The 15,859-nt window shown below is 46.2% G+C and overlaps 2 protein-coding genes across 3 annotated transcripts; one reads left to right on the plus strand and one right to left on the minus strand.

The window, feature by feature from the left end:
- Window positions 1–359: 359 nt before the first annotated feature.
- LOC126992651 (zinc finger protein 436-like) lies at window positions 360–15,144 on the minus strand. 2 transcript variants are annotated; one of them, XR_007746874.1, is made up of 3 exons: window positions 15,021–15,144; window positions 2,588–4,312; window positions 360–2,540 (listed from the first exon to the last, which is right to left on the minus strand). XR_007746874.1 is itself a non-coding variant. In XM_050851449.1 (2 exons), the coding sequence occupies exon 2, from the start codon at window positions 3,989–3,991 to the stop codon at window positions 2,909–2,911; it is 1,083 nt and encodes a 360-aa protein (XP_050707406.1). In that variant the 5' UTR covers window positions 3,992–4,312; window positions 15,021–15,144; the 3' UTR covers window positions 360–2,908. The 2 variants fall into 2 exon arrangements, 1 of the variants encoding a protein (XP_050707406.1); XM_050851449.1 differs by having other exon boundaries at window positions 360–4,312.
- On the plus strand, window positions 5,665–7,022 carry LOC126992689 (uncharacterized). The gene is made up of 2 exons (XM_050851493.1): window positions 5,665–6,527; window positions 6,713–7,022. The coding sequence occupies exons 1-2, from the start codon at window positions 5,665–5,667 to the stop codon at window positions 7,020–7,022; spliced, it is 1,173 nt and encodes a 390-aa protein (XP_050707450.1).
- Window positions 15,145–15,859: the final 715 nt, after the last annotated feature.

Below are 15,859 nucleotides of genomic sequence, written 5' to 3' on the forward strand. Positions count from 1 at the left end.
TCCTTTACATAGATTTGAGTCCTGCTATAGATCCGCCTCGAACCTCCTTCACACACGCAGACGAAGGGAATCGAACTGGTGACCGCCACTCCGCTACCTCTTCCTGCTCCGGCTGTCCTTCCCTTACTGTCAGCCTCCTCCTCCTCCTCCTCCTGTGACGTCACCGTTCCGAGACGAGCGAGACTGAAGCTTCGTTAGTTTGTTTCACTTCTGGTTCGCTTGTTCGGAGTTGGGGGGAGAGAGAGAGAGAGAGAGAGAGAGAGAGAGAGAGAGAGATTGCAACCACACGTAGAGTAAGAGAAAGAAAATAAAGACAAGAAAACACTAAAGAAAAGAAGCTAAGGACATTAAACAAGTCATTCTTTCTTCCTTTTTGTATTATTCACATGTACAAATAAACAGTGACGCGTGGAGTCGGTCTTTTTCATGCTGGACCGACTGACTTGCTGACTGACTGACTGACTGACTGACTTGCTGACTGACTGACTGACTGACTGACTTGCTGGCTGAGTGATTGACTGAGTGACTTGCTGGCTGGCTGACTGACTGACTGACTGACTGACTTGCTGGCTGGCTGACTGACTGAGTGACTTGCTGGCTGACTGACTGACTGACTGACTTGCTGGCTGAGTGACTGACTGAGTGACTTGCTGGCTGGCTGACTGACTGACTGACTGACTTGCTGGCTGAGTGATTGACTGACTGACTGACTTGCTGGCTGACTGACTGACTGACTGACTGACTTGCTGGCTGACTGACTGACTGACTGACTTGCTGGCTGACTGACTGACTGACTGACTTGCTGGCTGGCTGACTGACTGACTGACTGACTGACTTGCTGGCTGACTGACTGACTGACTGACTGACTGACTTGCTGGCTGACTGACTGACTGACTGACTGACTTGCTGGCTGACTGACTGACTGAGTGACTTGCTGGCTGGCTGACTGACTGACTGACTGACTGACTTGCTGGCTGACTGACTGACTGAGTGACTTGCTGGCTGGCTGACTGACTGACTGACTGACTTGCTGGCTGAGTGACTGACTGAGTGACTTGCTGGCTGAGTGACTGACTGATTGACTTGTGGTCAATGATACAGGTCTGTAGTTCAGGGGTTCTTTCTTCTTTCCACTTTTGTATATGGGGACCACTTCAGCCCTCCGCCACTCCTTTGGCACTTCACCAGTGTTATTGAGCATTTTATGATATCATATACCGGTCCAACCAGCTGATTTCTGCATTCTTTCAGTTAATAGCTTGAGACTCCATCCAGTCCAACTGCTTTCCTCTCTTCCAGCTCCTCCATCATTTTATATTATCTCCTCTTTAGTTACTATGACTTCTTCCATATGAACATTTATCTTGTTATCTTGTTATCTTGAATTGTGATTCTTTCGTAAAAACTTGCTGGAACATTTTGTTTATTAGCTCAGTCATTTCTTTAGGATCTTCGATTATCATATTCCCATCACTCAATCTTTCTATTGTTTCCCTTGGGTTGATTTTTCCATTATGAATCAATACAACAGTTTAGGTTCTTCCTTGCACTTTTCGACAATATCCTTTTCATATCCTTTCTCTTCTCTCCTTATTTTCATGTATTCATTCCTCGCTATCTTAAAATCTTCTTTATTCCTTTGTTTTATTTCTTTTCAATCTTTTCCACGCTTTGTCTTTTTTTTTTCTTTTGGCTTCGCACATTTTGCATTAAACCAGTCCTTTTTTTACTTTTTCTTTGGGTTTATATTCTGGTACATATTTCATAACTCGTGATTTATAAGCCTCCATAAAAATATCATACTTTTCTTGCACCTCTCTTGATGAGAGAGAGAGAGAGAGAGAGAGAGAGAGAGAGAGAGAGAGAGAGAGAGAGAGAGAGAGAGAGAGAGAGAGAGAGAGAGAGAGAGAGAGAGAGAGAGAGAATCAAATGAAAGAAAGAATGAGATGGCAAGCTTCAAAGAGAAAGTAAAGAGATGAAGATGGAGAGATTAATAAACAAATTAGAGAAATAACACATGAAACAAAACAGTGTGAGATAAAGATAGGAAAAGAGTAACTGAAGAAAAGAAGGGAACCATGAAAAAAATGAAAGAAACACAGACAAATATACTCTCACTCTCTCTCTCTCTCTTCGGTATATTATAAGCAATGAGTTCCATCATTACGTGTCCGTGGTGCAGTGGTTAGCGTGGTCTGGGTTTGAACCCCGGCCCGGGCAGTCGGCGGCGTGCAGTCCACCCAGCTGTTCATCCTTCCTTTCGGGCTGGTCAATAAATGGGTACCTGGGGACACCTGGGAAAGGCACGCTGGGGTAACCCTGGTGACACACTGGCCCTGCGTCCCGGGGTGATGGGGACGGCTGAGTGTTGTTGAAGAACAGGGGAAAGATGTCTGGAGAAATTGAGTTTTTGAGGCACTGAAGGTCACCAAGTTCCCTGTGCCCCATTAAGAAGTGACGGCAAGGCCAGAGGCTAGGTGTTCCGCAGCATCCAGCCCTGAGCTGTGTAATTCCCCCCTATGCGTCTGCACAAGGTAAACCTGCCATGGGCGGCAGGCTTACCTTATGCAGATGCATCGAGGAAAACAGCTGTTTGGTCAGGCCTGTCGGCAGAACCAGGATGGGCTACCAAACGCTGCCCCCCACAACATATATTACTTTGGTTGAGTTTATGAAAAGGTCCATGTTTTTAGTCCACAATATATTTATCTGTGAAGCACAACAAGAACGGTGTATACAAGCCGCGGACGAGACGAGTGACAAACGTGTGGATCTCGCGGCTGCCAGCCTGTAACTGACCACTGCTGGCAGAGAGAAGTGCAAGCTATACAGAATTGTACTGTCACGTGATTCTTGAGTCATATGGAAAGTTCCGTGCATAACACTTACAGCAGCACAACACAACACCTCAGGGGAAGTGGATCTTCATGTGCTGAGCAATATCCTGCTTGGTCTTGAAATGTTTCTTACAAACATCACACTTGAACTCTCTCAGGCCAGAGTGTCTGAAGATGTGTGTGTTCAACACAGACATAGAAATGAACCTCTTGCCACACTCTTGGCATTCATGAGGTCTTTCACCAGTGTGTATAAGGGTGTGTGTGTTGAGGTAACTCTTATCACTGAACTTTTTGCCACACTCACGGCATTCATGAGGTCTTTCACCAGTGTGTGTAAGGGTGTGTTTCTTGAGGTCACTCTTCCTGTTCATCTTTTTGCCACACTCTTGGCATTCATGAGGTCTTTCACCAGTGTGTGTAAGGGTGTGTGTCTTGAGGTAATTTTTCCTACTGAACTTTTTGCCACACTCTTGGCATTCATGAGGTCTTTCACCAGTGTGTGTAAGGGTGTGTTTCTTGAGGTCACTCTTCCTGTTCATCTTTTTGCCACACTCTTGGCATTCATGAGGTCTTTCACCAGTGTGTGTAAGGGTGTGTTTCTTGAGGTCACTCTTTGTACTGAACTTTTTGTCACACTCACGGCATTCATGAGGTCTTTCACCAGTGTGTGTAAGGGTGTGTGTCTTGAGGTTACTCTTCTGAGTGAACTTTTTGCCACACTCATGGCATTCATGAGGTCTTTCACCAGTGTGTGTAAGGGTGTGTGTCTTGAGGTTCCTCTTCTGAGTGAACTTTTTGCCACACTCACGGCATTCATGAGGTCTTTCACCAGTGTGTGTGAGTGTGTGTCTGTTGAGGTTACTATTATAACTGAACTTTTTACCACACTCTTGGCATTCATGAGGTCTTTCACCAGTGTGTTTGAGGGTGTGTTTCTTGAGGTTACTCTTCCTACTGAACTTTTTGCCACACTCACGGCATTCATGAGGTCTTTCACCAGTGTGTGTACGGGTGTGTCTGTTGAGGTCACTCTTCTTACTGAACTTTTTGCCACACTCACGGCATTCATGAGGTCTTCCTCCAGAGTGTGTGGGTGTACTTGGTGAGGTCACCCTTCCCAGGGAGTCTTTTCCCACACTCTTGGCACTCATGGTTTTCTTCACCAGTGTGTGCAAGGCTGTGTCTAGTGGACCTGCTCTGTCTCAAGTCTTCTTGCACTCAAACTTTTCCTTTCCTTTATGGCTGGAGATGCCAGCAGCAAGGTGGTGGTGGTGGTGGTGGTGGTGAGGAGGCTCTCCTGATCACCCCTGATCCTCACACCACAGACAGTCTGTTCCTGCTGGTCCCGGGCACTCAGACTGGTGCCCTGCCTTGCAGCCTCCACTGCAACAGAGATCAGCAGCAGCAAAGACGCAGGGAGCGCTGAGCACAGCACCGCCTCAGACCCTCCCTTCTGCACAGCACCGGCGGGGCTGTGGGGACAAAGATCACAACTTCACAAAACTATACTTCAAAATAAATACCATATTTGACAGCTTATAAGATGCACCCCCCAGATTTGGGCAGGCATGTGGAAAAAAAGAAAAAAAAAAAAATATATATATATATATATATATATATATATATATATATATATATATATATATATATATATATATATATATATATATATATATATATATATTAGATTGGTAGCCAGGAGTAAATTCTCTTTTAAGCATACGAGATTGAATGAAACTGCTGTTTCTGCATTATTCAGCTTCTGCTGCTGCTTCGGGAACGTCAGTTTCTTTCCATGTGTTCATGAGCTTCTGTTGTTGTTCTTTCAGCTGATGAACAAGCAGCTGTTTTTCTTGGAGTTGTCGTTCCACAAGTTCCCATGAAGAAGTTGGCGAAGAGTACACCAAGTGGGCTTCCCATAGCAACACCATCCACTTGGCAGTACATATCTCCGCGGGGGCAGGTGAAGGGAGCTTCTTTAGTGCCATTCAGCCTGAAGATGTTCCCTAGGCAGGAACGAAACGTTGCAACCAACAACCCAACTTTTGGACAGCTCCTCGGGGCTTTAGACACCGTCAAAAGAGAGTTGATAAGACTAATAGAAAAAACGCAGCAGAAGCTGAATAATGCAGAAACAGCAGTTTCATTCAATCTCGTATGCTTAAAAGAGAATTTACTCCCTGGCTACACCAATCTAAAATTACACGACGAGAATGCCAGAAACGCAGACATCACCCACAAATTCCGGAAAGAACTTGTGGAACGACAACTCCAAGAAAAACAGCTGCTTGTTCATCAGCTGAAAGAACAACAACAGAAGCTCATGAACACGTGGAAAGAAACTGACGTTCCCGAAGATCTGAGGAAAGCACTCAACGACGAACTATACAGACTGAGGCTACAACATCAAAAAGGAGTGGAAGCTACAAGTACCCGCAAACTTTCAAAACTGTACGGTGGAAATATCAAGCTCCCTAAACAGACAAGCGGATATATAAACCTCGTACCAACCCTCGAACTCACCCACGATCAGCAAGAGCTTCTCAACATGGGATTAAACTGCCACTTTATGACTAAGCCTCGCAAACACCGGAAGCGTCTTGAACTCGAAGCCCTACTAGATAGTATCCAAAACTTAGAAAAAGATGGAAAAGTTGAAACTTCAAACGAACTTCAAGCATCCATAATCGCTGAGGCCTCCAAGCAAAGAGGACACTACCAAAGCAGACAACTAGAAAAGAGACACCGAGAGGCAGCCAAACAGCTACGCAGCAAAGAAGAAATTATAATCCGAAGAGCAGACAAGACCGCAGCATTTGTAATCATGGCGAAAGAAGAATACCTCAGCAAAATGGACAGCATACTCTCCGACACCTCCAAATTCAAGAAAATACGCCGCAATCCTACAGACGACATAAAGAAGAAAATCAACGCCACCTGCAGAGCCATCAACATCGCTACAAAGAGCACACGCTTTCCGAAGCTGACCGGGGAGTTTTCTCCCGGGTGCGCCTACGGCAACGTAAAAACACACAAGACAGGAAACCCACTCCGCCCCATCATCTCCCAGATCCCGACAGCCACCTACACCGTCGCCAAGAAACTCAACGAGATCCTCGCCCCGTACACCCCGATGAGCCACGCCCTAACGTCCACCAATGACTTCCTGGAGATCCTAAGAACTGCCCCACCTGCCGACAACCACATCATCGCTTCTCTCGATGTCGAGAGTCTGTTCACCAACGTGCCCGTGAACAGGACTATCCAGATCATCATGGACCGCGTCTACAGATGTGAAGAGACGGAACCCCTAGACATACCGGAAGAGGACCTACGCACACTCTTAGAGATATGCACTAAAGAAGCTCCCTTCACCTGCCCCCGCGGAGATATGTACTGCCAAGTGGATGGTGTTGCTATGGGAAGCCCACTTGGTGTGCTCTTCGCCAACTTCTTCATGGGAACCATCGAATCCATGGCCCTCAAGGACCAACAACCCTCCATCTACGCCCGATACGTCGACGACATATTTATCAGAGTGAAAAACATAGATGAACTACAGAAACTTAAGCAGCAGCTCAGCAACATCTCCGGCCTCAACTTTACCTTTGAAGAATCACAAGAAGGACGCCTGCCATTCCTCGACGTACTAGTATCTCCACAAGACTCAGGATTCAACACCTCAGTGTACATCAAACCAACAAACACAGGACTTTGCCTCAACGGAAACAGCGAGTGCCATAACGCTACAGAAGATCCACAATCAATGCATACATACGGCGAGCGATCTCACACAGCTCAACATGGAAAAATTTGCATAACGAATTGGAAAGAATTACACAAGTCCTTGTAAACAACGGCTACCCCAACAGTGAAGTGACCCAGGCCATCAACTGCGCCCTAGAGAAATGGTACAACCCTGCAACCACTTCTACAAACCAAAACAACATCAATCTCTACTACAGGAACTACATGTCCACCGAGTACAAGACAGATGAAAGAGTGATCAAAGATATCATCCACAAGAATGTGAAACCAACAAACGCAGAGCAAACCATATCACTCATCATCTACTACAAGACCTCCAAAACAGCCAACCTACTAATCAAGAACCGCCAAACACCACCACCGGCCCCTCTTCAGGAAGACCACGTCATCTACGAGCACACCTGCGCTTATTGAGGACTGTGGGCCTCATACATACATCGGGATGACACGGACAAAACTGACTAGGCGCTTAACATGCCACCTACAAAATGGTGCTATCAAGAACCATTACACAGTCAAGCACAAGGAAACCTTAGCACGCAGCCACCTAGAAGATTCAACGAAAATACTTGACAAGGAAACTGACCCACGCCGACTGTTGTTCCTGGAAGCCCTCTACATTGAAGATCTAGGGCCAACGATGAACACTCAAGCCCAAGATCTGCAAATCTTACCAACGCAGAAGAGAAGTAGCAGAAAAAACAACACCTAGGCACCTGCGCAGCGAGGTGCGCTACTTGTACACGCCACACCGGCCAATCACAAGCCAGAACGCGCATATAAAAGGAGCAACCCAGACGACCCAGCTCCATTCAGCCTGAAGATGTTCCCTAGGCAGGAACGAAACGTTGCAACCAACAACCCAACTTTTGGACAGCTCCTCGGGGCTTTAGACATCATAAAAAGAGAGTAGATAAGACTACGACACACAACGCAGCAGACGCTGAATAATGCAGACACCCCAGTGTCACTCAATCTCGAAAGCTTAAAAGAGAATATATATATATATATATATATATATATATATATATATATATATATATATATATATATATATATATATATATATATATATATATATATATATATATATATATATATATATATATATATATATATAAATGGGTTTAAACTACAAGTGTCAAATGAAGATTTTTGGCCTGACACTTGTAGCCCTCCCTTCTATCAGGCCATTTTTAAAGTTATATATATGTATTCAGATCATTATTGACCCCAATATTCAACATGTAAAAGCCTTAATCTATGCTGGGACCTACCAGAACAGGTCCCTCTTAGACTCAAGAGTACTGATTTGAGACGTAAACAAAGTGTAGACTTGTCAGAGGGGTAGGTAAAAATACCCCTGACTCCAACTCCTTAACCCCCAGGATGCCAGGGGCGTTCATTTACGGCGGTGGGTAGGCGCACGCCGTGTGCCAGCAACGTTTATCTACGGCAGCAATTTAGAAAAATCGCCGTGGCCTTATTTTGACCGAGAAGCTTTTCATAATTTGTCAGGACACTTTTCATGGCTTTACCCCTCCCAGTCACTGATCTTCACCCCCCACCGAGCCTCTAGGGATCCCGAGGGTACAGGTCCCTTTCCTGACCTGACCGCAGTGCAGGGAGGATGTCTTGCCATGCAAAGCACATTTTGCAAAAGCCCAACTTTGCTCGTGCCCTTGACGAGGCCCCTAGTGACTTCACGGATAGTGATGCGAGTGACTTTGAGTCTGATAGTGACCTTGATAAAGATTATATATATAGTGATAGTGGTAGCTCGAGTAGTGAGGGAAGTGAGTTGCCGACGACTTGCCACTCACATTATGCCCAAACAAGGAGGGTTATAGAACCCTCAGCTGCCTCTCAGGCCAAAAGGCGCCTCTTATATGGTGATGGTGATAGACAAGCTCCCTGGGCGAGTAAGTCTACGGGATGTAACATTCCATATATCGGAAAATTCCAGTGCCTAGAAATCATGGAAATTATAAGAGGTGAGTAGTAAAATGTATCAGTATGTGTTGTCTAATCATTCCGAACACTTTTCCGCACCAAGGGAAGGTTTTTGCGTAAAATGTGTGGCACTGTGGGGGTTAAGGGGGCGACTAAGGGTATTTTTTTACGAATATATTTAAAATCGGACAAATACGTTTTTTTCAATCAGCATGGCCGGGATAGCCAAAATTGCCATGTGGTGAGGTTTGTTTTCATAAAATTAAAGCCTCTCACCCCTGGAAGCTATATTTAAAAGGCCCGCACCATTGCGTCATAGCCTGACTCGCGCGCCAACATACACTGTATCATTCAGTGCTTGTATGTACGTAAAATTTGCATTAGAATATTTTTTTTCACCATGAATTTTGTCATCTGTCATTCCTTTCGTGCCGGATCACAGGGAGGGTGTGAGTTGAGGAGAGGAGTGTGGCGGAGCCCGTCCCTACCCAGACAACAACAGGGAAGGGCACGCAACCTGTTCGTTTGTACTCCATCCAAATAAAGGTCTTTAGAAATTATGTACAACCGCAAGTTGAGTAGTAAGAGAGCCATCAACATGAATAAGGCTTATTGAACAAGATGGAGCGGCCAAGGCCAGAAGGGAGCAGTTTCGGAGCTTATGAAGCGAGTCGTGATCCTGCCACGCTCACCCGCCACTCATCACCACCACCACCTGCTCCTCCACCAGCTGATTCGCCACTCTCTACACCGAGTACCTCATCACGCCCTTCTCCACCACCACCTGCTTCATCACCACCTACTCCACCACCAGCTGCAGAATCATTGCCACATGAAACATCACTGCCGCTCAAACAACAAATTCTGCACAGAGGTGTTCAGTTGAACCCTCCTCCTCCTGATACAAGCGAAACTTTCATTACCGTGTTGCTTTCCCAGCTACAGACACTACAGACACTCATCGCGAGACAGAAGTGCCCAGTACGGTCGTGCAGGAATACCTTGACCGTAACCTCTTCTACAATGTGGAAGGTGGCGCCTTCTGACACCCTCACCTGCGAGTAATACTTTCTTTATAAAGGGTACCAGATGCCTTATCATTCTCCAGTAAGTCAACAAGGTATACACAATCATATGTGAAAATTTCATGCCAGTCAGATAAATACAAATGGCAAGACATGGATAAAAGGATAAAAAATCTTTAGGAGCCAATATCTCTGAAAGTAGTTTTTTACACTTCAAAAAATTTCACAAAATCAGGAAAAAGTCTGTCCGACTTTTGTTTGGTACCAACTAAAACTACAACTAAAGGGCAATTTTTTGTATTTATGAAATTTCAAAAATGTAAAAAGAAAATGGGACACAGTAGAGAAAATTGTAAGTGAAAAAAAATTGGAATTTTTTTTGCTCGAAGACAAAACAACATATCACAATTTTATAAATACAAAATGTAGATATGTAAACAAAGTTTCCATGTTTTTTTTTTTTTCACAGCGATTAACTGAAAATAAAAGTCTGTGAAACAAAAAACAAAAAAGAAAAAAAGAAAATTACACTTTATATGAGTCTGCCCTATACTTCACCCAAATTTCATGAAATTCACAGAAACAAATAACATCCTAAGATTTCAAACCTACTGGACGTACATGAGTAGGAGGACCCCCCTTAATGTAGATCACTGTATTCATTGTGCGGCTCGCAAGCTTGATTGGTGGCTCTCCATCCAGGAAATATCCAAATCAATTATTACCAAAATCCTAATCTCGGAAAATTTTTACACATAAATTTTGTACAAAAAAATGTTAATATAAAACTTCCAAGCCTTTCGTCTCAAAAGATATTTTAAAATTTCAATGGAAGACGAAGCCATAGTTAGTAAAGACATCCAAATAAATATCAGCTGCTACCGTTCCTCCGTACAGGAACAGTTCACGTCTTCCTGGGTGTGGCTCTCAAAGTGAATGTAGTCTACTAAAGTGGCTCTCTTGCAAAACTTAGTGAATACCATTGTAGATAATGAATAAAAGTGGGCCTAACACTGAACCTTGAGGAACCCCACTGGTAACACTACCCCATTCGGATTTTTTACCGTTAATGGTAACCCTCTGTTTCCTGTCGCTAATCCACGCCCTAATCCAATCATAAGCCTTCCCTCCTATTCCATGAACCCTGACTTTACTTAACCCTTAGAGTGTGCCTGGGCTCAAGCCGTGGGTGTTGACAATAATCGACAAGCCATTTTTTCACTTAGTGCGCTGTGAAATTTAATATGTTTGGGGAGAAGTAGAGCAAGCATGTCGTTTTCTTTCAAACAATACCCAGCCATGCTCTCTTGACTAATTTTTGGTCAGTGTATGCCAGTGTTAGCTTTGAGAAGATGTCCGCTAGACATCCCACCTCCTCTCACCTTCCAGTGGATTTCGTCAATAAGATGGGGGCCATTTGACCTCTGTACCAATCAAGGACCATAAGTTAATTTTTTTGGGGTGTTTTTCACAGGAACTGTATAAAGTTTATGCCTTCTATTACTAAATCATAGAAGGGAAGTCCACTAAGGGTGGAAAACTGTCTATAATAATGCGTTTTCAGCGATCTTATTCAATATTCTGTACTCACTATACCAATGGTCGTATAGATTTCAAATTAACGTCAAAAGACAGGTGAGGGTATGTACTTTACAATGATACTTCATTCAGTCACATGTGTTAAGTAGCAGTAAAGGTATGCAAGGTTGAAGTGAGGTATGTTTTAGCCTGGATATGCCCGCGTGGGAGGACAGGCACGGCAAAACAACCCTGCGCCTTAACCCTTAGAGTACAGGTGGCGAGATATTTCTCTGGATGCTGTGCAAGGGGAAAATTTAGACATTTAACCCGGTAGCAGCGGGGATCATGTTTCTTAACCCTTTCATGGCTAAACGCTCGCAGTGAGCGTTAGGCGTATTTGCTGGTGGTGCTAAATGCTCACTGCGAGCTTCACCCGCACTCAAATCTCCCACGTATGAAAGTGTTCCAACAATATTTCTCACAACACAGGATTGCCAACTGAGTGGGTTCTCCACTAAATTTGGTGGAAAATCATATCAACCCAGCGCAGAAAATCTACGGACGAGCAACTGGTGGATGTTGTTGACCAATAAAGCGACATTTTTGCATAGCTTCACCAATCACATGACCGATACTTTGACCAAATAGTTGTAAATTTTGCAGTTGGCAATACTGCCCTGCCAGCACCCCATCATCAAGAGATCTACAGTAGCTGCCTAACGGCTGACCATCGTGCATGTATAAATGTACGTCTTCACAGGCAACACCCCCTGAACGTGCCTGTACTCTCGCAGGAGAGGCTTACATTACTGAATCGTATAGATCTTGGCCTCCTCTTTCCAATGGTGTTTTTGTTTTTTAGCTGTGATGAATAGTTTTTGAGATACAGCGGTTAAAAGAGCGAGTACTAGCGTCACTTGCCGGTGGTGCTAAAGCTCAGTGCAAGCGCCAGTCGCACTCACAGCAAAAAACACCCCCTGAACGTGCCTGTACATTTGCAGGAGAGGCTTACATAACTTATATATCTTATAGATCTTGGCCTCCTCTTTCCAATGGTGTTTTTGTTTTGTAGCTGTGATGAATAGTTTTTGAAATATAGCGGTTAAAAGAGATCCCCTTCCACCGCTGGGGTGCCCGAGCACGCCTGAGGGGATAGTCTCATTGTGAGCGCTTAGCAATGAAAGGGTTAATGGTCCCTCTAAGCGAGAAAAATGAGAAAAAATCATCACTCATACAAACCATTTCATAATATATATCAAAGCATTTCTGATCAGTTTACATATCATCTATTTTTTGGGGTTTATATCATGGCACAAATTTGGCCCGTCGCTGCTACCGGGTTAAAGGAGGTGGAAATGGTGTCTTTCTTCTTTGCAATAATTGTATATTCATCTTTGATGACGAGATTTTCTATTCTTTTTCCATTACTCTCTCAGTCCCACACATCCTCTGCGTGTATCAAAACACACGAGAAATTAATCACAACAAGGAGAGGGTGTTCCCCGGCTGCCTGGGACTGAACCCACGGCCAGCGTGACGGGAGAGCCACTCCTTATCGAGTCGGCCAAAGAGGTACCCCACTGGCTTAGTGGGTTATGGGAGGCTTGTTCATCAGGCATAGTCACCGCACTACACATCTAGTATATATTGTGGTATAATAAAACTTCTCCTAATAATAATAAAGTTATGACAGCCAAAATATTGTGCATTTTCTGAAGGCCATGACGCGTCAGGAAGCACCCACTCACTCTGCCTACTTGCCCTTCCCTCCTCTGTCACATACACCTGCCACACCTCACCCCCCGGCCACACCTCACACCCCCGCCACCTCCCGGCCACACCTCCCACCCCCGCCACAGCCCGGCCACACCTCACATCCCGCCACAGCCCGGCCACACCTCACACCCCGCCACAGCCCAGCCACACCTCACACCCCCGCCACAGCCCGGCCACACCTCACACCCCCACAGCCCGCCACACCTCACACCCCACCACAGCCCGCCACACCACATCCCGCCACAGCCCGGCCACACCTCACACCCCGCCACAGCCCAGCCACACCTCACATCCCACCACAGCCCAGCCACACCACATCCCACCACACCTCACACCGCCACAGCCCCACCACACCTCACACCCCACGCCACACCCCACACCACACCCCCGCCACAGCCCGGCCACACCTCACACCCCCACCACAGCCCGGCCACACCTCACATCCCGCCACAGCCCAGCCACACCTCACATCCCACCACAGCCCAGCCACACCTCACATCCCACCACAGCCCGGCCACACCTCACACCCCCGCCACAGCCCGGCCACACCTCACATCCCACCACAGCCCAGCCACACCTCACATCCCGCCACAGCCCGGCCACACCTCACATCCCGCCACAGCCCGCCCACAACTCACAGCCCCCCACAGCCCGGACACACCTCACACCGCCACAGCCCGGCCACACCTCACATCCCGCCACAGCCCGGCCACACCTCACACCGCCACAGCCCGGCCACACCTCACATCCCGCCACAGCCCAGCCACACCTCACACCCCCACCACAGCCCAGCCACACCTCACATCCCACCACAGCCCAGCCACACCTCACATCCCACCACAGCCCGGCCACACCTCACATCCCGCCACAGCCCGGCCACACCTCACATCCCACCACAGCCCGGCCACACCTCACATCCCACCACAGCCCAGCCACACCTCACATCCCACCACAGCCCGGCCACACCTCACATCCCGCCACAGCCCAGCCACACCTCACATCCCACCACAGCCCAGCCACACCTCACATCCCACCACAGCCCGGCCACACCTCACATCCCGCCACAGCCCGGCCACACCTCATGCCCCTGCCACAGCCCGGCCACACCTCACACCCATTTTGTTTCTATTTTACATAATGTTGTTCCTTTTCCTTTTCTGTAAATAATCATTAGTCCTCCTCCCCTTCTGTCCTTTTCCTCTCTCATACTGTCTAAGACTTCAAAAATATCGCCAAAATTAACCTCCCTACATTTTTTCTGGGTTTCCGTTAAACAAACTATACTATTGCCCTTAACTAATTCCTCCACTTCCTTCCCCTTAGTTTTAGTTAACCCTGCACATTCAAAACTTTCACTGCCTGCAAATACTTCCCTCTCCCCTTTTCTTTCCCCTCTCTCCCCATCTCATTCCCTACCTTGATGCTCCCCCACCCTCACAACCCTGCCTTTCTTTATCATCCATTTACCTCCCTCCCTTCTTTTCTCTTGTAGCTCTTCCCTTAACACTGCATCTTCCTCTCTCTCTCTTTCTTTATCTACATCAATCCTGATATTTTTAATCGGACAATTTACCGTTTCACCCAACCAACAATTTTCTGACCTGGTTCATGTTTTTCTGGCGATAGATTTAGTGAACTGCACGATTTTGTACCTCATTTCCGTCGCAAATGTCTACTTTTTGAGTTATGCCCATCCCCTGCCCTGAACGATCTTGGGGACCCGTACACCTTTTCTACCTGAGCTCCTTCCACCCCAAGCCTGTCCCTGAACACATACTCACACAGCTCTTTGTCCTCCATCTCCCTTTCTCTCGCATCGTCGTTACTGCCTTCCCTTACATTAAACACGATCACATTCTTCTTTCTCTTCTCTCTTCCAGGTTCTCAAACACTCTCTCAGTCACTCTCCTCACCATCTCCTCCTCTTTCACCCTCATTTTCTCTTCAAAACTCTCAAAATTCTCTTTCAATTAATCATCTTCTTCCACTTGTTCAGCTCTGCCTTAAGATCTCCCTCTCCTTCCACTTCTATCTTCTTAACCATCAGATCATTCTTCTCCTTCAGGCCATGCAGCTCTTTCTTCATCTCCTTGTTTTCTTTCATGGTCTGGTCAGCCTCCCTAATGGTCTGCCTTACCTTGGGGTCGCAGGGTGTACAGAACCACAGGGTGCCCTGCCGCCTCTTCTGCGCCTCGTCCACCCCACCCTTCCGTCTGCTCCCTGCTGATGCTGACGCTGATGCTTGGGGTGAGTGTGGTGGACGCTCCTGTCTTTGCAACGGCACCGCGCACTTAGATCTCTCTTTCCTTGTTTATTTATCTTTCTATCTATGTGTCTATCTTACTCATACTCTCTTTTCTTCCTTCTCTTCCTCTTCCGATTCCTCTTACACTCTTCTTTTTTTCTCTTTTCTTCTTTCCTTTTATTCTCTCTCTCTCTCTCTCTCTCTCTCTCTCTCTCTCTCTCTCTCTCTCTCTCTCTCTCTCTCTCTCTCTCTCTCTCTCTCTCTCTCTCTCTATCTATCTTCAGCTCTCTCTTACTTTTTTCTCCTTCTTTTCTCTCTCTCTCTCTCTCTCTCTCTCTCTCTCTCTCTCTCTCTCTCTCTCTCTCTCTCTCTCTCTCTCTCTCTCTCTCTCTCTCTCTCTCTCTCTCTCTATCTTCAGCATACTCTCTTTATCTATATCTCTGTCTCTCTCTCTCTCTCTCTCTCTCTCTCTCTCTCTCTCTCTCTCTCTCTCTCTCTCTCTCTCTCTCTCTCTCTCTCTCTCTCTCTCTCTCTCTCTCTCTCTTATACAGTTCCTCCCCGTATGTTATGTATGCCAGCTAGTAGTGAGCTTTTCCCTCCCCCCTTTAATTAGCATGACAATAGGCCTATTCCCTTCAACTGTAAAGCTCGATCTTATTGCTGCTTTTTACAGACCGCCTTCTACTAATACAGACTATTTACACAACCTTCACATTTCTCTTTCACGCATA

Source organism: Eriocheir sinensis, unplaced genomic scaffold (genome assembly GCF_024679095.1).
Source record: "Eriocheir sinensis breed Jianghai 21 unplaced genomic scaffold, ASM2467909v1 Scaffold5, whole genome shotgun sequence".
NCBI classification, from domain to species: domain Eukaryota; kingdom Metazoa; phylum Arthropoda; class Malacostraca; order Decapoda; family Varunidae; genus Eriocheir; species Eriocheir sinensis.

Excerpts from the sequence above, each read along its gene's own strand:
- LOC126992651 (XM_050851449.1), bottom strand. The coding sequence starts at position 3,991 with ATGAGTGCCAAGAGTGTGGGAAAAGACTCCCTGGGAAGGGTGACCTCA.
- LOC126992689 (XM_050851493.1), top strand. The coding sequence starts at position 5,665 with ATGGCGAAAGAAGAATACCTCAGCAAAATGGACAGCATACTCTCCGAC. Across the intron at positions 6,528-6,712 it reads TCAGGATTCAACACCTCAGT|TGAAGTGACCCAGGCCATCA; the intron begins GTACATCAAACC and ends CTACCCCAACAG.